Source organism: Aedes aegypti, chromosome 1, assembly GCF_002204515.2.
Source record: "Aedes aegypti strain LVP_AGWG chromosome 1, AaegL5.0 Primary Assembly, whole genome shotgun sequence".
Classification (NCBI taxonomy): Eukaryota; Metazoa; Arthropoda; class Insecta; order Diptera; family Culicidae; genus Aedes; species Aedes aegypti.
In genome coordinates, this window is record NC_035107.1 from 288,116,208 (window position 1) to 288,140,238 (window position 24,031).

Sequence of the window (24,031 nt, forward strand, 5' to 3'; positions counted from 1 at the left end):
AATTATAGTTTGTAAAATGCTATCAACAAAATAATACTGCTTTCTTACAAAAATGATAATAAAAATATTGGAAATACAAAAATTTGTTCCTTCGATTTTGTGTCGGTATATTCTATTATACCATAATTCTATAAGTCGATGGTCCCTTTATTATGGAGAGTCGACTGTAGTTTATATCGTAACATATATTTCGTGGATCGTGTAGTTAAAACACACGGACACGGACACCGTCTTCAGCCATTTAGCAGCACAGACTGTTACTTAACACTAGACAAAGAACAAGCATGCTCCAATGGTACAGCCGAGAAACATTGCTCACGAAAAGTTTCAATGGCTGCAGCGGGAATCGAACCCACACCCCATGACACGATGCACTCATTGCCTGACGACACTAACCGCACGGCCACGAAGCCCACAAGTTCAGAGTTCATATCATATAAGAGCAATATAATGACGAGCGTCACGCGGAATTTACTACGCAGAATAAAAAAAAACTGAACAACTTTGCCGAAGAAAAAACCTTCAAAAAAGAGTTCCTTCTGGAAATACATATAGACGCCAGCACCACATGCTGGTTAAATTTTGAACGTATGTTCATGACTAATTCCTTATTCTCTCGAACAATTTTATCCTTCTATAAGTCGGGTCTCGGGGATTCAAACCCGGACTCGAATGGTTCGGGACGGATTTGAAGGCTAGAACATTTTTTTCGAGTACGTCGGAATCGGGCTTGTAAAAATTCGGATTTAGATGGACTTTAGTAAGAGTTATGGTAAGAGTAACAACCAAAAAGCTTCCTTATGCATCAGAAACGATGAATTTATCTATTTTTAAAACTCGGTCTTTTCTTACAAAAAATGCTTAGGTTTCGAGTCAGATTCGGATTTGAACAGCGGATTTTTTTTTCAAGTTCGGGTCAGGTCTGAGTACGGGTCGGGTCCGGGTTTAAAAAAAAATAAAGTAAGTCGGGTACGGGTCGTGTTTGGGCTCATAAAATGTGAAACCCCCCTCTAATAAATAACCTCTATCGGAAATACAAATCGACGTCAAATCCACCGGGTGGTCGAGCAACTTTGTGGAAGACAGCATCCTTCTAAATGACTGTGACGCGGGTACGTCACAGTTTCATGGTGCGTTATGGAGAAAAGATATACAAGGAAAAAAATTGAACAATTTGTTTCATAATCCTTCATTCATTTGATTCTCTAGTTTGAAGAAGTAGGGACTATGATTCTGATGCACGGACAATATCTGTGTAATTTCTACCGAAAGTCCATATCGACGCTAGCGCCACGCAGCGGTCGAGTTCTGAACTAAATTGTATCTCATGTGGAAGTCCTTATCCTCCTGAACAACTTTGCCGAAGACAGCATTTTTCTATGTGCTAGCAATCTCGAGTTATCGCATAATTAGCCTCTACCGGAAGTTCATATCGACGCATGCGCCACGCAGCGGTCGAGTTCTGAACTAAATTGTATCTCATGTGGAAGTCCTTATCCTCCTGAACAACTTTGCCGAAGACAGCATCCTTCTATGTGCTAGCAATCTCGAGTTATCGCATAATTAGCCTCTACCGGAAGTTCATATCGACGCTAGCGCCACGCAGCGGTCGAGTTCTGAACTAAATTGTATCTCATATGGAAGTCCTTATCCTCCTGAGCAACTATGCCGAAGACAGCATCCTTCTATGTGCTCGCAATCTCGAGTTATCGCATAATTAGCCCCTACCGGAAGTTCATATCGACGCTAGCGCCACGCAGCGGTTGAGTTCTGAACTAAATTGTATCTCATGTGGAAGTTCTTATCCTCCTGAGCAACTTTGCTGAAGACAGCATCCTTCTATGTGCTCGCAATCTCGAGTTATCGCATAATTAGCCTCTACCGGAAGTTCATATCGACGCTAGCGCCACGCAGCAGTCGAGTTCTGAACTAAATTGTATCTCATGTGGAAGTCCTTATCCTCCTGAGCAACTTTGCCGAAGACAGCATCCTTCTATGTGCTCGCAATCTCGAGTTATCGCATAATTAGCCTCTACCGGAAGTTCATATCGACGCTAGCGCCACGCAGCGGTTGAGTTCTGAACTAAATTGTATCTCATGTGGAAGTTCTTATCCTCATGAGCAACTTTGCTGAAGACAGCATCCTTCTATGTGCTCGCAATCTCGAGTTATCGCATAATTAGCCTCTACCGGAAGTTCATATCGACGCTAGCGCCACGCAGCAGTCGAGTTCTGAACTAAATTGTATCTCATGTGGAAGTCCTTATCCTCCTGAGCAACTATGCCGAAGATAGCATCCTTCTATGTGCTCGCAATCTCGAGTTATCGCATAATTAGCCTCTACCGGAAGTTCATATCGACGCTAGCGCCACGCAGCGGTCGAGTTCTGAACTAAATTGTATCTCATGTGGAAGTCCTTATCCTCCTGAGCAACTTTGCCGAAGACAGCATCCTTCTATGTGCTCGCAATCTCGAGTTATCGCATAATTAGCCTCTACCGGAAGTTCATATCGACGCTAGCGCCACGCAGCAGTCGAGTTCTGAACTAAATTGTATCTCATGTGGAAGTCCTTATCCTCCTGAGCAACTTTGCCGAAGACAGCATCCTTCTATGTGCTCGCAATCTCGAGTTATCGCATAATTAGCCTCTACCGGAAGTTCATATCGACGCTAGCGCCACGCAGCGGTTGAGTTCTGAACTAAATTGTATCTCATGTGGAAGTTCTTATCCTCCTGAGCAACTTTGCTGAAGACAGCATCCTTCTATGTGCTCGCAATCTCGAGTTATCGCATAATTAGCCTCTACCGGAAGTTCATATCGACGCTAGCGCCACGCAGCGGTCGAGTTCTGAACTAAATTGTATCTCATGTGGAAGTCCTTATCCTCCTGAACAACTTTGCCGAAGACAGCATCCTTCTATGTGCTAGCAATCTCGAGTTATCGCATAATTAGCCTCTACCGGAAGTTCATATCGACGCTAGCGCCACGCAGCGGTCGAGTTCTGAACTAAATTGTATCTCATGTGGAAGTCCTTATCCTCCTGAACAACTTTGCCGAAGACAGCATCCTTCTATGTGCTCGCAATCTCGAGTTATCGCATAATTAGCCCCTACCGGAAGTTCATATCGACGCTAGCGCCACGCAGCGGTTGAGTTCTGAACTAAATTGTATCTCATGTGGAAGTTCTTATCCTCCTGAGCAACTTTGCTGAAGACAGCATCCTTCTATGTGCTCGCAATCTCGAGTTATCGCATAATTAGCCTCTACCGGAAGTTCATATCGACGCTAGCGCCACGCAGCAGTCGAGTTCTGAACTAAATTGTATCTCATGTGGAAGTCCTTATCCTCCTGAGCAACTATGCCGAAGACAGCATCCTTCTATGTGCTCGCAATCTCGAGTTATCGCATAATTAGCCTCTACCGGAAGTTCATATCGACGCTAGCGCCACGCGGTGGTCGAGTTCTGAACTAAATTGTATCTCATGTGAAAGTCCTTATCCTCCTGAGCAACTTTGCCGAAGGCTGCATCTCTCTATGTGCTCGCAATCTCGAGTTATCGCATAATTAGCCTCTACCGGAAGTTCATATCGACGCTAGCGCCACGCAGCGGTCGAGTTCTGAACTAAATTGTATCTCATGTGGAAGTCCTTATCCTCCTGAACAACTTTGCCGAAGACAGCATCCTTCTATGTGCTAGCAATCTCGAGTTATCGCATAATTAGCCTCTACCGGAAGTTCATATCGACGCTAGCACCACGCAGCGGTCGAGTTCTGAACTAATTTGTATCCCATGTGGAAGTTCTTGGTCCCCGAAACAAGTTTGCTGAAGACAGTACATTCCTATATGGCCTGCATCTTATACAATTTGGTGATGACTGCAGATTTCTGGACTGAGTGTACTGAAATTCCACGTGGCCAACATGGTCCCCTTCGTAGCCGATTCCCGGTGGCCACTGGATCCGGAACCGGTATTCCAGGTAGTGATCAGAGTCTTGAGGAGTATATCTTTAGAATGCGGCATAAATTTCATTATTCGGTTGATATTTCGCTGATTTATAGGGGTATACATTTCTGGGTCATAATGACCCCAGTATCTTATTAAGTTGTTTTTCTTAACATCCGCGGAAGGTTAAAATTTTAATCGTAAACCAACTGTTTGATAGCAGGAATGCAGTATGCATCATTGTTTAACATTGAAATTAGGTTTTCCCTGTAATCTCAGCTATGTAATATTGCCCGAATATTGGCAAGTGTGCAATAACTAGGTGATGTGCAATAATTTCCTTTGACACTGATTCTAGTACGAATCAATCGTTTTTTAAATAAACATTGTGTAGTGGTTATGGTTAGAATGCTCAGCAGAATTTCTATATTCGGCGATGTATGTAGAACTTTGATATTTGTAGTGCTAATTGAGTACAGTAATCCGGGGTAACATTGATCGGTATGATCCTTCTTGTAACAAGTTTGAATCATTGATGCAATATTTTCAAAGCATGAATGGTGCCTCTCTTTCTTATATTCATAAGCTAATGAAAATTGAGATTTTTACGAAAACTGCGTTTCGTTCATGCATAAATGAATCAATGATTTTTATCATTATGGATGACACTACCGAAAATTCATGTCTCACACGAGTTCTGTAAATGGTATGAGCCAGGAAAATGCGATTGTTACTAAAAATGGCATCGCCAAAAACGATTCCGTTGTCAAATATTTCATAAGATTATTCAATTGAGCAACATTGACGAACTACTATTAGGAATGCAGAATTTCCTTGGGAAATTGCCTACCTTTAGGCGTATTGCGCGGTTCGAAGTGTTTTTTTTCTGAAATATAACAAAAAATAAATGGCTTGTAAGAGTTTGGTCTTCATATTCGGCGTCAAGGGCCGTGATTTAAGTAAGCAACGACATTTTCAATATTACCGAACGTTGTTTATATGGGTAATCAATGTTACTCCATATCATCTAAATCAAAAAACCTCTTAAAACATTTATTTAAACATACTTAAAGATTTTGAAAATACAGTTTAAAGTCATGAGCGGTGGTTGCCAGTACTTGTTTTAAAAATATAAAGCTTGCGACATTTGCATATTCAAATGAAAAAATTATTAAATATCTCAAAAACTGATCAATGTTACCCCGGACTAGAGGTACAGTAACTGAAACAAAGTGTTAGTTGTGCTAATCGAGTTAGAGATTGTTCGAAGACTGAGCATTCTTAAAATTTCGAACGATTGAATTACATCAAGTATTGCGGGTTGGTTGGGCATGTGGGCATGTTTGATGCATTTTGTTGAGTACGTTTTTTTTTTGTTAGGTGAAGATTGCCGATTATCGTTTCACAGTTTCATTCAAAGACATAATTTTTCAATGTAACTTATGAAAAATATTGCACGACTGGCAACGATGCCCGGAGCTGCAACACAGAGAACGATAAAGACAAAATTTAAACCACAAGGCTTTTTATGAGTAGTTTGTCTTTGTATGTCTGCAGTCAGATCACAAGATTGCTTTGCCGTCACACTTCTAAGTATCACACTTTCAAAGTGAGCTGTTCAATTTGGTGTGAACAACGCAATATTGAAGAAATATCTATATTGGTTAAATTGTTTTACACTATAAGACTTCTTCTTCTTCTTGACATTAACGTCCTCACTAGAACAGAGCCTACTTCTCAGCATAGTGTGCGATGAGCACTTCCTCATTTATTAACTAAGAGCTTTTTTTGCCAAAGTTGCCATTTTCGCATTCGTATATCGTGTGGCAGGTACGATGTTAAAGTAACAGGGGAGTCAAAGAAATTTCCATTACAAAAAAATCCTGGACCGACCGCGAATTGTACCCTCCACATGACTTTGCTTTGTAGCCGTGGACTCTAACCACATGGCTAAGGAAGGCCCCACTATAAGAACAAACACCGAATTAAGGTTCAAGTAAAACTAGGTAATCAAGTATAAGCTACAAACTCATTGAAACGTCATCAAGAAGTGATCGTTAAACTGATTATTTAAAACCGTTTTAAAAACAAAAATATATCATCAATTTTTGATTATACGAATATAACATTTCAAATGCCCACGATTCTAATGCACATAGCATTGACATAAAGTGTTATACTAAAATTATTTACTTATGTTTTCGTTTTGTTTAACAGATTAACAGAAGTTTTGTTGGTTGATTTAGTAACTTGCTAGTGCTACCCGCATCATCAAAGATATTCCTTTCACGGAACCATAAAACGAGGTAATTTTTATCATGCGGGAATCTTTAATTGTGCAGGACCCGCAAGCAACATGTTGAACGAAATAACATAATTTCTGTTAATAGGTTGTTAAGTAAAAAAAAGACAAAAGAGTGTTGGTATTACACTTCATGTCAGAGGTATTCTGTTGTAATTAATAATTCATTTTAAAATCTCTTGACCGAAAACATTTTTAAAAAATGTGGCCATTTTGCTAATCAAAAAAAGAAATTTCCTTAAAATGTTGAACGCCTAGAGGTATGCACCAGCCCATATGCAGCGTCCATTTATTACGTAACGACATTTTTGACCCCGCCCTCCCTTCCGTAAAGCTTTTTGTATGAAAAATATCAATTTTGTGTATGAGCCGTAACGCTTGGGCCTACTCTCCCCTCCCCCTAGAGCATTACGTAATTTGTGGATGCCGCCTTACGTAATTTGTTGAATTTTGTTCTAAATTTACTTATTTATTATTAGGAAACGATCGATTTATGACGAAACCAATGTTGAAACACAAAAACAATCCATTTCAATTCTAAAATTAAAATTTTTACAAATGCTTATGCTTTCACCTTTTTTCAAACAAATAACATTTTTGTAGGTGATTTTTTCAATAAATGTGGTATTTTTATGCATGAAATCAAATCCAAGTTCTCTAATAACGATACCCCAAACCGAAACACTAATCCAATCTAATCTAATCTAAGCACTTGCACAGCCAATATTTAAGAGCTTCCTGGAAATAATGGAACTTCTTCCAGTATTTTCTTGTCAGCATTAATATTTGCAGCATAAAGGTGATATGACACAAATATTAAGATGGCCAAGCCCACTGTGCAGACTTGTTTTGAAGATAACTCAAAAGTTCAGGGCGATCAGATGATGAATAATATGATAGACGTAAATGTTTGAATTTTATTAAAGAAGAAGCGGGGACAACCGTACCAACCGTCTCATTTTAGGGGGAAAGTTTAAATCGTTGGGAGTGACATGGCTAAGAAAGTTAATGCACACTCCGCATCAAAGCACATAAATATTCACAAATCATATATACACACCGAAAAAATCTTAGATTTACACGTAACGTAATTTTAGCCTCAATCATGTAATGGCATTTCTCATATATTATTCGATGATAAAACCTATAAACACATCTTTTATATACCACATTGATACTAAAATCCTTAATATTGAATGCGAAACGTCTTCACTCGAAGAATGTTGCATGCAAAACGGCTCGGTTTACATGATTTTCACTCTGAAAATTCAATCATAAATAATGCACATCACATAACAAGCCGTCGATCACATAACATATGTGGAACTCAGTAGTGAAAGCGAGTTGAAAAGTTGTACCCACTTCCAGCTGCTGGCAAGTGGTATATCTAGTATAGAAGACATCGAGCTGTCATTACCAATAGTAAACAAAAAACATATGATTCGAACAGTAGACCAGTTGCTGCGAAGATTACAGACATTAAGATCGGGGGACGGTCGACAACGTTGGGAAGCAATGTCTATAGTTAAAACATGTTTATTTTTTCATAAAATGTATTTTTTTTCTGTCATACTATATAATATTCATGTTTCATAACAACAGAATGTGATCGTTTCGGAAATATTATTTCCTATCAAAAAACTTCCTGCTTCATAACGTGAAAAAGCTTTTGCTTTCCAATATCCTTCCATTCATTCACCTAAAAAATACAATATGCTAGAAACAACACAGATATCTAATACATTGACTAAATTATCTCGGATACGAGTGATGTAAATCTACACTCAAGATAATGTCCTCATTTGATGCATGTGCCAACCCATATGGATTTTTGCAATGGGGTTGTGCAAATGAAGGGTATGTGCGAAATCAATGGATTGTCGTCAATCTTTATTTCCATTGAAATTATGATTATTTCATATCCAATCCATAACCCAGACACATACTTTACATGGGCGGCTTCAATGGAGTATATTGATTTGACAAATCATATTAATGAACGTGTTTGGTTTTCCTTGTTATATTCAATAATGATCAAAAATAAAGAAGAAAGGTTTATTGTATAGATTAATAGACATATTACAACAGCCTCAATATGCGGTATGATAAAAAAATAATTATAATAAGCGGGTGAAGCAGACGAACCAAAAATTGCTTGTTGAGGCAACTCGTTTTGGTCTTTATTCTCATCTCATCTCTGTGGGCAGTGAGGTGGGTAGTTCATCAGTCGGTTATCGTCCTGGTTATCGTTTATTGCTGTAATATTCTCTGCATAAAAGTAGATTAAGTTATAACAATATCATAGAGTTGATTTTCAGCCATAATTACCTTCCAATTCAAACAAAATATCGCTGAACAAATGCAGCTTATTTAGATCACCACCGCGAAAACTTTTTACGGACGCCATGTTTTTACACAATGTGCTTCAGAAGAATGTATACATTGCACATACTTTGAATACGTTTCAAATGGCGTATATGTGCTGCAAATAGAAGGTATTTATTACTATCATAGTGAGTATATGGCACATATAAAACTAAATTGGAAATTTAAGCAACGTATGTGTAAATCCACATTAATTCAAGGGAGCCATTTTCTTGAGTGTAATTCTAAACTTGTACCATAAATAGTTGTTTTCATTCCCTTCGTTGCCACTCTGGATATACTCCACTGCATTGTGACATCACGCATCAATTTTGACAGGTACTGGTCCTGTTGTTTACAGTTTGGACTTAGTACTTTTTTCGAATCATTCTTAATTTCGTGAAAGTTTGCTGCGAGGAGAGGTCAAATCCACTGCAGATACCCACGGATCGTATTATTCTATCTTCCTACCGTGGAAAATCGTCACCATCAGCATGCTGGTGATAGAAATGCGAAGATGAAACCAGCAGCTGTCAAATAAGTGAGGTTAGGCTCGTCATATGCAGCGCTCTATATGTTATCTTTGGTTCATTTCAATACAATGCCACATTGGGCCAGACCGCAAAATTAGATGAAAAAAATATTTTGACTATGAAGATGATTTTTTAGAACAAAAATGGCTGAGGCAAAAATGTTACATATGATGAGGACTACATTTTGACATTAAGTGACATTAGGGTGAACTAAAAAAATACGGAAATATTTTTGCCAACTTTTATGCTTTTCAATTTAACGCTTTTAAGTGTTCTATCAAGTTGATCTTTGTTTAATTTTGAACAACTTTGCCGAAGACGCCAATCTTGTAAGTCTACTGTAGCCGTTGCTATGGCGTTTTTAATGATGCAGGGTAGGGCGGTCCATGAAAATTTGATATTTTGCGCATTACTTTTTTATTTCAAATTCTACCAAAATTACGCCTTTTACAAAGATCTAGAACTAATTGAAACGCGTATTTTGGTGAAAGAATTAAGTTATTCTATTCATTCGTTTATGAGAAATGACCATTTTTATTCCAATAAATCATATTTTTCGAACTTCAATAGCTTCAAAAGGGGGAAAAACGGGGATGCACAGGATTTGAAAGGTATAACTTAGAGGTTCAAATGGTATATGGTATTTCCGGAGGATATTAGAGAATTTACAGTATAATTTTGATGTGAAAACAAATAGTTTTTACAATCTCATGATTTTAGTTGAAATATTCAACATTACGGCAATGTTCTAAACATAATTTGAGTGAAAACTGTTCAACTGAATATTTTTTAAGCATATTATACTTATTTATATAATGTTTAGATTCATATTTCGAACAATTGCGGTTTACGCTGACTTGAAATGCAACTTATAGGCGAAAATCAGCCTGAGTTGGTGATAAAAATATTAATATCTTCTTCTTCTGCTTGGCATTAACGTCCCCACTGGGACAGAGCCGGCTTCTCAGCTTAGTGTTCTTATGAGCACTTCCACATTTATTAACTGAGAGCTTTTATAACTCCCCCGAGACTCCCTTGGGAACCCCTGAAAAGCTAATGGCTTCCAACTACTCCCGGTAATCTAGCTCAGTAACATGAGACCCCTGAACTGTGTCGCAGGGTCGGCATGTTACTGGGTAATCGGAGGGGCTTCGCGAACAAAGTATGAAAACAGGAAATTTAACATTCTTAAACACAACACAACACAAGGGCTTAATTGTGTGGCGTGTGGGTGTGGGTTGTACAGGTTTTTGTGGCGTGTAAGCGAGACTTGTCGGGGAATTTATGTTCTCACTGCTGCAGCTACCGGTCCTTCTTCTTCATCGCGTTGGTCCACACGGCTGCTCCTGCACTACCGTGTGGCCAGAAACTCGCAGCGAGGCTGCTCGGGGTTGGTGGAATGGCGGATTGCTGCATCCAGCGGGCGTTGCTGGCGAAGATCCGGCGAACAGGCGTCTTCCTTCATTGACGAGACCGGAACGACCGTGCCGAGAAGGGACCCTCCTTGACGGTTAAGGCCGAAGGCCTGAGGGAATTGTCCGGAATCGGACGAGGACGAATCCTTTGCTGTTAGGCTCGGAAGCCATCTTGACTTCCGAGCCGCCGTGTGTTGACCGTTCTTAATCAACGGATACGAGGTCCTAGTAAAAGGAATTTTATGGTTTACCGCCAGGGTTGTCAAAAGGCAAATCCTGAACCTAGTTACCTGAACGGAGGCAGCTCCCTTGTCCAACACCCTAATAAGGGGGGGGGGGGATTAACACTTGCACTGCACTTCAACCGATCTTATGGTCTTTACACACGGACGCCTGAATAAATTCTGCCCAATCTTCTATTTTAGAAGATGGCATCGCCCAGCAAATTTAATCTTTTTATGCTTTATAGGCTTTGGCGCTATCACCATTCGCGCTATCAGATTTGAGATTTCCCTTCAGGAACGACAGTGAATTTATTTGCAGCGGTACGAATCCTCGCTATTATGTAGCCTTCTGAATTTTATATTTAAAAACGTGAATTTTCACAAAAGCATCATATCATACAAACACAAAAATCTAAAGATTGGAACCAACCGGTTACACTTTCTTTGCCAAAGTTTCCATTTTCGCATTCGTATATCGTATGGCAGGTACGATAATAATCTATGCCCAGGGAAGTCAAGGAAATTTCCTTTACGAAAAGATCCTGGACCGACCGGAAATCGAACCCAGAAACCTTCAACATGGCGTTGCTTTGTAGCCGTGGACTCTAACCACTCGGCTAAGGAAGGCCCTGAAAAACTTACAATAAAAGGAGATATTAATATATCTCCTTTTATTGTAAGTTTTTCGAAAAAAGCACTGAACAACATTTTGTTTCCATTGTCAATCACTGTGATTATTCTGCCACATATTCCGATCACTGTGATTCATATTTCGAACAGCACGAATAAATCCTATTCATATAAATAATTTAGCATACAAATTAATCTAAGCTGGTTTATCTGACATCGAACTAGAAAGGCATTTCTACTCCCAGGGTATAAAATAGAATCAAACGCAATACATTTGAGTTGCAATTGACTGCCACTTCCTGGGAAGTTGATGACATATATCGGTGAAATATTTCAACCGGCGTGTTTGGAATATGATACTTATTGTTTATTGTTTTAAATCATCAACGAAAATGTTTTGATTCGTTGTATATTTCCAATGAGCAATTGCATCCCGGGGAACCTTTTTGAGATACTGACGTTTGAAAAACATGATTTTCGAATAAAAATGGTATATCTCGTAAACAAATGAATAGAATAACTTAACTCTTTCCCTAAAATACGCGTTTCAACTAGTTCTAAATCTTTGTAGAATGCATAATTTTGATATAATTGGAAATAAAAACAATTATGGGCAAAATATCAAATTTTCAATGACCACCCTACCCTGCGTCATTGGAAACGCCATAGCAACGGCTACAGTAGACTTACAAGATTGGCGTCTTCGGAAAAGTTGTTCAAAATTAAACAAAGATCAATTTGATAGAACACTTCACAGCGTTAAATTGCAGAGCATAAAAGTTGGCAAAAATATTTCCTCATCATATGTAACATTTTTGTCTAAGCCATTTTTGTTCTAAAAAATCATCTTCATATTCAAAATATTTTTTTTATCTAATTTCGCGGTCTGGTCCAATGTCGATTGATGTATTGGTGGTATAACTCTTTTGACATTTCGATGTCCTTATACCAGCATGCAAATTTTAAAGTGGATGCCACGTTTTGAGCTCGAGTTCCACTTATGTTATGTGCGTCGATCCATCCACGTGCATTATTTTTGACAGAATATTCAGCGTAGAATCATGTAAACCGAGCATTCTTGTTTGCAATTTCACTTTCAAGATGCAAGAAAGCATGCAATATTGACGAATGTTGGATGTAAGATCTTGAAATGTTTCAGTTTCACTCAAGATTGCAAGCATTTTCGAATGCAATGAGACAGTTTACATTAATTATCGTTGAATGTTCAGTTGCCTTTTACATGGTTATCATAAAAAAATACGTGCCGTGTAAATTTGAGAATTGTTTGCTGTGTACTATAGGAAGGAATTCTAAACATTGATTTGTTTTATGTGTAGGGAATTTATATAGTTTGATCATTTATACGATAGTAAAATACTGCCTATAATTGCATAACAGTCACATTCGACATTTTTGACAAATTGGCGTTAATACCATGGAGAGTCATCAAATGATAAATACTTTCGATCAACTTACTGAAATCTGTGAGATTGTTCTAGAAAATTCGAAAAAAATACCAAGTTGTTTTGCCACATTGGTAATTATAACCGCATAACAGTCACATTGAGATTATAAATGAGCCTCGTTATCAAATAGCAATGAAATTTCTATCAGAATTATTTTTTGACTATTCAACTAGTATGCGACATTAGTTGTACAAAATATCAGCCTCAAATAAGCACTCTTGAGTTCCTGGTAATTTTTTTAAATTTAAGTGTCCTCCCATATTGCCATAAAATGCACACTTGGTATTCAATTTACTCTATGCCTACTTTTGTCGAATGTTACATATATGCAGTTATGGGCAGAATAGTACTAAGTAGTGAAAACAATACAGGTGTCGTTAAACAACTGAAAACCGAATTAAGTTGGATACCATTTAACTCCAACTAGAGGTAATTGTTAGTTTCAATTTAAAACATGTGTTTGACTAAAATAAGCACTTTGATGAAAGTGTTTTGTAATCTGAAAATTGAAAATAAATATCCTAAGCAATTTTTATCCAAAAACAATGTTTTGACAATTTTCAATTTGATTTTTTACTATCCCTTCCACGACCAACTAAAAATTATGGTATCATAAAAAAAACATTGAAAAAATATATTTTCCACTATCTTATCTGTTCAAAGCATTGCATTTCACGTTACACTTTTATCGATTTTCTTCATATTTCTTCGATTAAAATAGAATGAATCGAAATTTTACCAGAAATTCAAATATTTTTTTTTTCGACGTTTTCCCTTCGACGTTTTATCCCTTCGACGTTTTGGCATTCGAAGTTCTGGCATTCGACGTTTTGTCACCCAACCCTGACCACGCGCTCATCCAAAAAACGCCCAACTCATATATGAAAAAGCTGACTATTTAATCAACTTGCTAACCTTTTATTAGAGCTCAAATATGAAGGATCTGGGTAAAGCATGGCGAAACACTGCATATTTTAGTCAATTATTAATGAGAAAGAACCCAATCTTCAACAAGGACACTTTCAATAAAAAAAAACATTATTTATTGTTACATAACCTGTCGGATTAAATTCATAAACAGGACACAATTCATGAACGCCCAGTACGAAAACACTTTGATAATGACTTCCGTTAAATTCCACGATTATGTCACAGGACCTCTTCCATTGAAACATCAAACAACGAAACATTTGTGAGGGCATGTCTTTGCCAGCGATGACATAATTAGCATCTCCCACTGACCGATAATCACTCGGGTGTTTACAGATTTATCGACTAATAATAATTCGTAAATTTGTAACGAGCACTGTTGGTGTCGCGTGGCAGTACGCTTTACCGATGGACAATTTAACGAAATTAATTGCATATGCTGTTGGATTCTATGGTGGTTGGCTGATTGATGCAGTCCCACGAGATCTGCTCTCTGGCTTACTCTTACGTAAATTATTAACATGAATTTAAAGTTGTGCTATGAAGATTGTATACTCACGCTTTCCGCTGGCGTTCTGGACCAGAACCGAAACGACCACCAGGATGCAGATTGCTGACAAATGAGGCATTTTGGCTTTGTGGGCTGTTGTGCGATGGGTATCTGTAAGGGGTTGAAAGTGGATGATTTAGTAATTTGAACCACAAAGTTTCAATAGGAAGCTTGGAACCTATTTTTTTCTCGAAAAAAGACATCTGCGCTACAGGAATCGAGATGTTCACTCTTGCACATCGTTGGTCACGGTGCTCCCTAGAACGTTATTATCAAAAGGGCTCTAACCACTCGGCTAAGGAAGGCCGTCTTAGAATTTCCTTAGAATTGGTTCACCGAATGGCGAATGGCGTAACTTCAAACTAAGAAGATTTTCTAAAATTTAGCTCGTACGTGCAATTTACCCATATGGATCGACTGTTGAGCAGAAATGGAGATAATATCGATTTGGGGAGCAATATGTACCTGACTCGTATTCCAAAGCAACTTAGTAGTTACCTGTAGGTAGCTTTTTTCATGATCGCCGTATCTAAGATTGAGAAGCATCTCCAAAGAATAATGATAACAAACGGGCATGAAAAACTTATAATTCAAACTTAAAAGTTCAGACAAAGTTTTTGCAAAACTTACCATCCTCTCTCAAAACACACGCTCATTCACAAACCGCAACTCAAAAGCTCAGAAAAAAAATTCCTTAAAAATGTTTTCAATATTTCATAAATCGTGTTAGTATTCCGGTCGCTTGTTTCCATTCATAATACCGGTAGCTGCCGCCGCTTTCCGAGTTTGTTTCTCGTCTCCAGCGAACAATTGGCAGCAGCTCACCGTTGTTGGTGTTCGATGTCCACCAGCTGGAGACACACAGTCAGTGGCAATGTGCAGCTGCAAATAAGGCGCCCGGACTCGGAGAAGGAATTTCCCCGGAGAGCCCTTCAAAGTCTTGATTTGAAGATTCTGGGTCACCGGCCAACGGCTGGGGCCACGTGTTCTGGTAGGATGCGAACGGCATGAAAAGGTCATAGCTTCTCCTAATGAATAGGTGACACGAACCTGGTAATGGTGGCCTGCCAGTGGAGACACATCTCCATATCTGAAGCGCGGATAAAAGCATCCTCCGATATTAATTATTCAATCCCGGTGAGGCTAATGGGAGTGTGTGTATATCAAAAGTAATTCTCTGCGAAAGATGGTGGTGTTTTCAGGCGAGGGAGGCGATCAGAATCAAAGCACGAGAATATGAATGCGTGGTCCCGAACGAAAACTTGTGATGTCATGATGTCTGTGTGATGTTTGCGTGAAAAGTGGTTTCTCGGTAGATTTGACGCTTTATGATGTTTAGCACATAACATAGGAATCACTTTCAATGGAAAAGTATGTTTAAGAATCGTCATCATAATCAACATCCTACAGTATATTGCAAAGCATGCATTCAATGATTCAAACGGTCTGAAATAAATTACTGCCTGAAATAATAAGTTTAATGAGCCCAAATTTTAGCATCCTTACTATAGAGCATCTTCGTGCTTGCCATACGACATACAAATTCAATAATCAATTAGCACAGGAAGCTGACGGAGCCTGCACAAATTTATCCGAGATAACACCGAAGTTTTTTTTATCACAATCAAAGCGATTTTTAGCCCTGGTCTAGTTTATGTCAGTATGTTCATAGTATGTATCATAGTATGTTCATAATTTGTAATAATTTTCTGAACCAGTTTTTTTTTCGGAATCAGGTTTAGAAATAGGTATATAGAACGAGTATACCCCATTAAGCATAAAGACGTTAGGCATAAGTACGTTAGGCATAAGGATGTTAGGCATAATGGAAGTTAGGCATAAAGACATTAGGCATAATGGACGTTTGGCATAAAATTACTTGCGTGTATGTCGAAACTTGTCTTAGATCGAAAATTGTTCGGATACCAGCTTTTTACGCTAGCGTGCTATAAATTTTGAATCACCCCCTTCTAACATTGCTTGCCTACACTATAATTTTTTATAGCTCAATCAAAGCAAGCTTTGTGGTTAACTTTCCATGTTGACAACGAATTTGTTTGTCAAAAATGTTCACTTTTATTTTCCGGCATTTATAATCAGAGAAGTATTTATTTATGTATTCTTCATTATTCACGCTTTTCCTTCATTTCCAGGTTGATAATCGAGCAATTTAAAATAGCATATTGAGACAAATAGGATCTATGGACGGACTCAATACTGATTGTTTTATTATTACAACTAGTGCATCGGTATCCAATCATGTTTTAGTATGCCGTTCAAAACGAAAAATGATAATTTTGAACAAAATGAATGTGTAGAATATCGCTACAAGCCTTTTTAAGCGACATATTGAAGCAAAATATAGTATAACTCTTGAGAACATGTCACTGAAAAACACGACAAGGACATCGAGAACTGCTCAACCATACGCTGCTTATTAGCCATGTCTAATCCCGATCAGTTTTCCTCTACCTTGGATTGTCTCTATAGTTAAACCTGGTCAAAAGTTATCAGGCCTTAAATTAATTATGGCAGTCCGTACGTTTAATAGTGCTTATAACTTATTCTAAGAGTCAATATCATATTACATATATAATTCCATCATTAACTTTTGTTTTGCCCTCAATTTTTATTTCGACGAGCTCAATCCTCCCAAAATCTTTGATTCCGATACCAAACTTTTCCAAAATTCAGCTGCAATGATTACGCACAGAAGGGGCGGTATCGATAAACAGCATCTGTCTTGGAAAAACTACAAGGGCCACGGAAAGGGCTGTATCTATATTCCAGAGATTACCAATGCAACGCCAATGATAAGTTAGAAGTCCAGTCAATTCCTTTGATTAGGCACCTAAAATTATATAATTGAAACGTTATTAAATGAAACATAGTTAATTTATAAACATAAATTTGAATACGAAGAAATTCTGAAACAAGTGAAAATTCTTGACACTTGAATCAACAAACACTAATTACAGCCTACTAAGGCTGAACTGAAAACCAAAAAACTGTTGGCAAGAAATGTCAATATTGAATCACCCCCAGTAGTTTTATAGCTAGCGTAAAAAGCTGGATAATCCAGCTCTATCCATTTATGTGAATAATAATTTTTATTTGTAATGTGCAATCAAAGTTTTATTTGTTTTTAGTACATGTTTATTTTGGTGAACATTTTTTGATATTGTTTACTCTTAAATAATTGCGTTAATTTTAGAAAAGAGAAAGTCTTTTTTTTAAATACTAGTACTTATAATTCAAATGATTACCTCAATCAATAGTAAAGTCAAGAATTTATGTTAAAATTGGTGTCACCATCTTCAACAATAATTTTCAGGTAGTATGACAACCATCTTCTTGGAGTTACATTCCCACTCTGAGCCTGCTAATCAATTCAGTATAGTGAGAACAGTTCTTTTGCCTCTCCAGTATTCGATTTATGATTATTGTTAATCAATTTATCTCAGCCGCATACTAATATATAATTTTTACCAAAATAAATTTAAAAATAATTGAAATTTGTCTAGTTTGAAAAATAAAAGTCTGATAAAGATACAGAAGTCAAGTTCAAATTGATCATAGCACAGTATTAAGCATTTAGCATGGTGCGCATACAAAATCCAATAATATATATTCCAGATTTTTTTGCACAGAGATCCTACAACGCAGCTGATTGCCAAGTGTTCCCAATAATCATTGAAGAGCTTGTCGATTGGAATATTGTTGATGGAAACATTTATATTGATTTTGATTTTGATGATAGATAGTGATTTTTCAAACAGCCTTTACCTCCTGTCATTAAATTGACCTTAAAGGATGAATTCGTAAAAGAAAAAGTTTCTGATTAAAACATTAGCAGCATTGACTCCAACAATCTTGTCGAAAGTATAACTATGAAGAATAGCCTTCAATCTAAAGAAGGGTAATCTCAGATGAAAAGACATGCCAGTTATATGTGTACAGCCAAACTCAAAAGAGTAGCAGACCATGTGCAGGGTTGTTCTTATTCTTCTATGAGCACTTCCACAGTTATTAATCAGAAGCTTTACTTTGCTAAAGCATTCTTGCATTCTTATTTGCGCACGGTGCAGGAGCACCATTATACTTCAAGGCCTAAAAAAAAACTAAACTAAAACTAAAAGATCCTGGATCGGCTAGGAAACAAACTCAGATACCTTTACTTCAGCATGGCTTTGCTCAAGGGTTGCAGAAGTTACCACACGGCTAATGCCCTGTACAGCAAAGTCACGCTGATCATTTAACACTTCAGTCGTCGCGCTGTTGTATTTTGTACAACATTGATGGAAAAACCTCGCTTTTCGTTCACAAGAGCAGCGTGGTGGCTCTAACGGTAGCAAACTGCGCGACAACTGGAAGGTTAATCAAGTGTTGTCCTATCATTTGAGGTCAAAAAGGATTCACAATTATGAGACGACTGCAAAGGCAATCGAATTTCAAGGTACACACTTTTGATCGCTGAAGCCAAAGTCAGCTCACTTTTCACATCAATCAATTCAATTCACATTTCCGAAATTATGCCTATCGTCCATTATGCCTAACGTACATTATGCCAAACATCCATTATGCCAAACGTCCATTATGCCTATCGTATATATGCCTATCGTACTTATGGCTAACGTCTGTATGCCTAACGTCGTGCATGCATATACAACTTATTTATGTTTGAAACCACATAAAAATTTGTGTCCCGTGTATTCGCTGGTGCTGCTTATCAGCAATTTGAAAGCTGAATTTCGCCTAATGATGGCCAAAAAAATAAACTTTAACGCACTTAACCCGTATAGGCCTGAGTGAAAGAAAAAATACTAAAACTCTCACCGCATAGCGAGTACTTAACAGATTCAAATTATTTTTTGTCAGTATATTGGCACACATATCTAGTTTCTAAAAGTGGCCAAAGGATTTCGGGAATGTTCATGTGTCCGGAGTTATTCAGGTGGGTTACTGGGTCAGGTTGGCTGGACAGGGTCCTGTACTTCTGTGCCCCTGGAGGTAGGCAAATTTCAAGTAACAGATAATTACCTGAATCGACTATAATGTGGCCACTATATCAAGGAGTTTTGAGAAAAACGCATCAGCGTAAACCTTTTAAGAAACGATTGAATTGGATAACCTTGTGTCCTGCATATGTTTGTCCCTTGAAATAACCATTTTGGGTCCCCAGGATGCCTCAAATTTACGACAAAGTGGCAAATTTGTATCGAACATATGTGTAAAGCCCATGGGAACGTAATTCTGTAAACTATTATGTTTGATCTCTACTGTTAGAGAATTGAAACAGTTTAGTATCCAACAAATTCATAGCCGATTCTTTAGGGCGTTAAGCTCGAGTGGCCACATCCAGTACATTCTAAACGGTGCTTACCTGTTCATTTATAATGCTTAATATCAGGTCTTAATGATTTATGCAAATTAAAATTATAGCCATTGCAAATAAATAAAGACAACTTGGCGTGTTCTAAAAAATAGCCTTTTTTTACTCGACCTGACCCAGTGACCCGCCAGAATATCTCCGACCACGGGAAAATTCCCGAAATCCCTTGGCCACTTTTAGGAACTAGATATGTGGGCCAGTATACTGACAAAAAAATATTTGAATCCGTTAAGTATTCGCTGAGCGGTGAGGGTTTTAGTATTTTTGCTTTCACTCAGGCCTTTACGGGTTAACTTCTGATGTTCTTCTGAATCAAGTCATTCCAAACCTCATACAAAACGTCCTTATGCCTGTGGTATTTGCATAATGACAGTCAACGGCAAACCATTGAACATTCACTAGTAAGTACCTAGAGCTTTTGAAATAACGTTTTTAGACGATATGAAAATTAAGCTGTGAGTGCAGGATTTGGACCTTTCCAGCACGGATCGGTATCACGCCCATTTCACCCAAATTCCCTATTTTATCAGGTTTTTCATATGATATCGCATATTATATGCAGGAAAACCGTTATTAGCTATTGACACAACATTTTCTCAGCGATAATAGAGAAGGAAGGGCATGGATTGAACCTGACTGCACTGATAGGTATTGTTTTTCCTCATTTTTAATAGGATTTCCCAGATTATATGTAGTAAAGCTGATTTTCAATAACGTTTTCTAATTGATAACAGTCTATGAATAAGGGTGAAGGAGTTGAAACTGATCGCACGGATTGTTGCCATGCTCATTTTACCCAAATTCCTCATTTAAATCAGGTTTTTGATGGAACTTATCCAGCTTTTAACGCAAGCTATAAAACTGCAGGGGGTGATTCGATTTTGACATATATTGCCTACAGATTTTATGTCTTGGTCTTAGTAGGCAGTGATTTCATATTGCTTATTAAACTGTTATAGTTCTCACTATGCTCATTATTGTCTACCATTTCTACCAGCTATCAGTTTATAAAATGTTTATCAGTATTTTAATTCTTATTTTACCATTCTAGGCACCATTGGACCAAAAAATATACATGGAAAGTTTTGCTATACCAAATCATTGGAAATTTGAACTAAATTTAATGAAAAAGGATCGATAATTACATTCGTTGCACATCGTACACATCGTTAATTACATTTATTGGCTTAGCTGTTATGCATTTTTAATTTCAACCAGAAAAAGCGGGACACCAAATTTTATAATCCATACAAATTGTCTATAACTATAGGGGTGATACGTTCATTGATTTTTCTCCGTCAAGGGCTACACCGGTGTCATAAATACATTACGCATTATGTTTGAACACTCTCATAAGTGGCTTTGTCCAATATTTGTGTGGCGACAATTCATATTTTGGAGGTACGATGTAAATGATTTTTACGTTCGTATTGTCATTTAATGAGAGTACCAGAATAACAAAACAATAATTGAGAAAATTAACACGATCAAGAACCGCCATGGCCGTTCCTCGGGCTATTTTTAAAAGGTCCTCCAATGAAAGCACAAGTCATCGCTTGTTCTGTTGGATTAAGAGAAATATTATTCATTGGCAATGTGATAAATAAAGTAGAAGTATTACTCTGTCAACTCTTTTACGCACATTTGGTGGCCCCGAAAAGGGCCGAAGGCTTTGTTGGCTCGGATGTTGTCAAAGATAAATAGCACTTCAGGGTGTTTTCAATTGATTGCCATGGTTAAAGAAATTCTGAAGACTTGAAAAGAGCTTAAAGCCAACGCAAAGCAAGTGCATATTTGATCAAGTTCTCTGCTTGTACGTCGCATTAGATGAATGCCTTGTGGCGTGGATGACACACAACAACCGGTGGTGGATCACAGGGCTTAAGCCGAAATATGGAAACGTAACTCAATCTTGATCGATTTCACAAACCCGATGCTCGATCGGCAGGTCCTCGGATCAGCCTCTCAGGAGGTTTCTGGTAGTGGTGCCTCACAGGATTGTTTCTTGACTGAACCAATGCTGCGTTTATCGCTAAAAGCTCGAAAGTGTAAATGAAATAAACCGAATCAGTCGAAAGTAGTATGATTTACACAATTTGAGCAGCAGATGGTGTATCTCTCTTTCGTATCTTCACCTTCTTCTGATCGAGCCATCTGGGACATAAGATATATGAAGCTGATCTCTTGGTTAGGGGTTGTCATGTCTTGTGGAAAAATCTTATCATTAGTTTTCTTTATGATGAAGGTAAATTTCTGATCCATTGGTGCCAAAATTATTAAAATGGGTCAATGAGAATTGGTTTCAAAGGCGTTCGAAATATGTCGCAGTTCTTTTACATGTGATATTTTTTTGTAATCGAAGTGTTCCCCTAAAATATGGGAAATCAAAGACGATGTTAGAAATGCCACTCTATTTTACAATCGTCGTGAAATGTTGAGCACTCTCACCCCTACGGCACTGCAGCAGCATCCGCGGATACATTCTCAAATTGTCGTGTCTTCAATTATTCATCGCAAATGAGATATTGTATAGAGCTGTGAGACTGATTGAAGCATAAAAAAATTAATAAATAATTTGATGGCCCTGACAAAAGCCGATAGCTTTGTTAGCTTCGATGCTGTCACAGATAAATAGCACTGCGAGATGTTTTCAGTTGATTTCCATGGCCAAACGGGGAATCCTCAACGCAAATGTATTACTTTGAGCAATTTATCTGCTTATGCGACGATCCACCTGAACGTTTTGAAGCGTGGGTGGCGCACAACAGCAACAGGAAGTCACAGGACTTAAGTCGAAATTTGGAAACAATTTCGCAAGTCAGACGCTCGATTGGCAGCTCCTCGGATGCCAGCCACAGTTTCTCGGGATTTCACTTCACTCTTGCCAATCTTGCAATCTTGCCGACATCGCAGTTGTAGTTTCCGCCGATGCATTTCTCGACCACCCGCAGGGAGGACCCGTTCCGTTCGTTTAGGGCTGCGATGGCGGCCACAACCATCTCATTCTCCTATGGACTGCTTCCTCTTCTTCTTCTTGGCGGCGGTAGTGGTGATGGCTTTGGCTTCGAACGGTATCTTCTCTCGGTCGGTCGACGGTCAGTTTGATTTGAGCGAAACAAGACAAACGGGGGAGTCCTTCGCTATCGATGTCTGTGCCTGAGAAGCACACCCGGTCAGAGCAAGCCGATCTGGTGCCTGCTGAGGTGCGATCCAATCGGAGAGTGAAAAACAAATAAAGTTAACTTTTCCCTAGCACCCCTATTATAGATTTGCTTGAAATCAACGTTCTCTTTTAAAACAGTTATTAAACTATTCGGACAGGTATGTGAGATTCTGAAAGTAAACGACATGAACCTTTGATGCTTTGTCTTTCGATTGAAGTGCCAATCAAGGAAATTCGTCAAGCCAGCAACAAGCTATAAGCGTTTAAAATATTTCATGCCAACGTAACGCTCTTGGTTTTGAAATTCTAATTTCACTCCTGTATAGAGAAGAAAGACGTAGTCCTACGTCAAAAATCAACTTCAAAAAGCTTACTTAGATCCCACCATAAAAATTATAGTGTACGCAAGAAAAGTCAGAAAGGGTTGATTCATATTTTACAACAAGCCTGCGTAAAAAGCAGGGAAGCTGATAACCAGCTATTGAAATAAAATTTTCAAATCGATAACAACTTAGAAAAGTGAGTCCAGGAGTTGAAACTGTCTGCACACATCGGTATCATGCTCATTTTTCCCGATGTGATCAGGCTTCTGAAAGGACTTCTAATATTCACTAATATAAACAGGTAAACTTCCTAAACAGTTAAAATGGCATTTTCTAAGTGACAACAGGCTAAGGAAGTGAGTGCTGGAAGTGAAACTGATTGCACGTATCATCAATTGCTTAATTTACTTATATTTCTCATTTAATTTGTTTTATAAATAAAATGAAGCATTATTGTTGTAATTTGAGCTTTTGAAATAAAGTTATTTAGACGACAATAGTCCAATGAAGTAAGTGGAGTAACTATAACTGGCCGTACTGATCATTATTCTGCTTATTTTACCTATATGACCCATTTTCATTTGGTTTTATAAAAATGGAAAAATAAGATATATAGTAAAGTTGAGCATAATAACGAATAGATGGTTCACTTATACGTTAAGACTGTTGTCATTTAAAAACCTCTTTTTGTTTAGCTACTAATACATGTTTTTGACATAGCACGAGAAATATGTTACCAATGTGATCAAAATAGGGAATGTGGGTGAGCATTTCAATAATCCATATGCTCAGTTT

At 37.9% G+C, this 24,031-nt stretch overlaps 1 protein-coding gene and 1 long non-coding RNA gene across 2 annotated transcripts in view; both read right to left on the reverse strand.

Moving 5' to 3' along the window:
• LOC5565599 overlaps nt 1–24,031 on the reverse strand; it is a 75,296-nt gene that overhangs the window by 36,115 nt on the left and 15,150 nt on the right. Inside the window, exon 2 of the mRNA XM_021838098.1 lies at nt 14,368–14,469. Within this exon, the coding sequence (XP_021693790.1) occupies nt 14,368–14,437 (70 nt within the window). The 5' untranslated portion in view covers nt 14,438–14,469. The remainder of the gene's footprint in view (nt 1–14,367; nt 14,470–24,031) is intronic.
• On the reverse strand, nt 8,251–8,735 carry LOC110674172. The gene is made up of 2 exons (XR_002498710.1): nt 8,575–8,735; nt 8,251–8,514 (listed from the first exon to the last, which is right to left on the reverse strand). It is a non-coding gene; the product is annotated as an uncharacterized LOC110674172 (long non-coding RNA).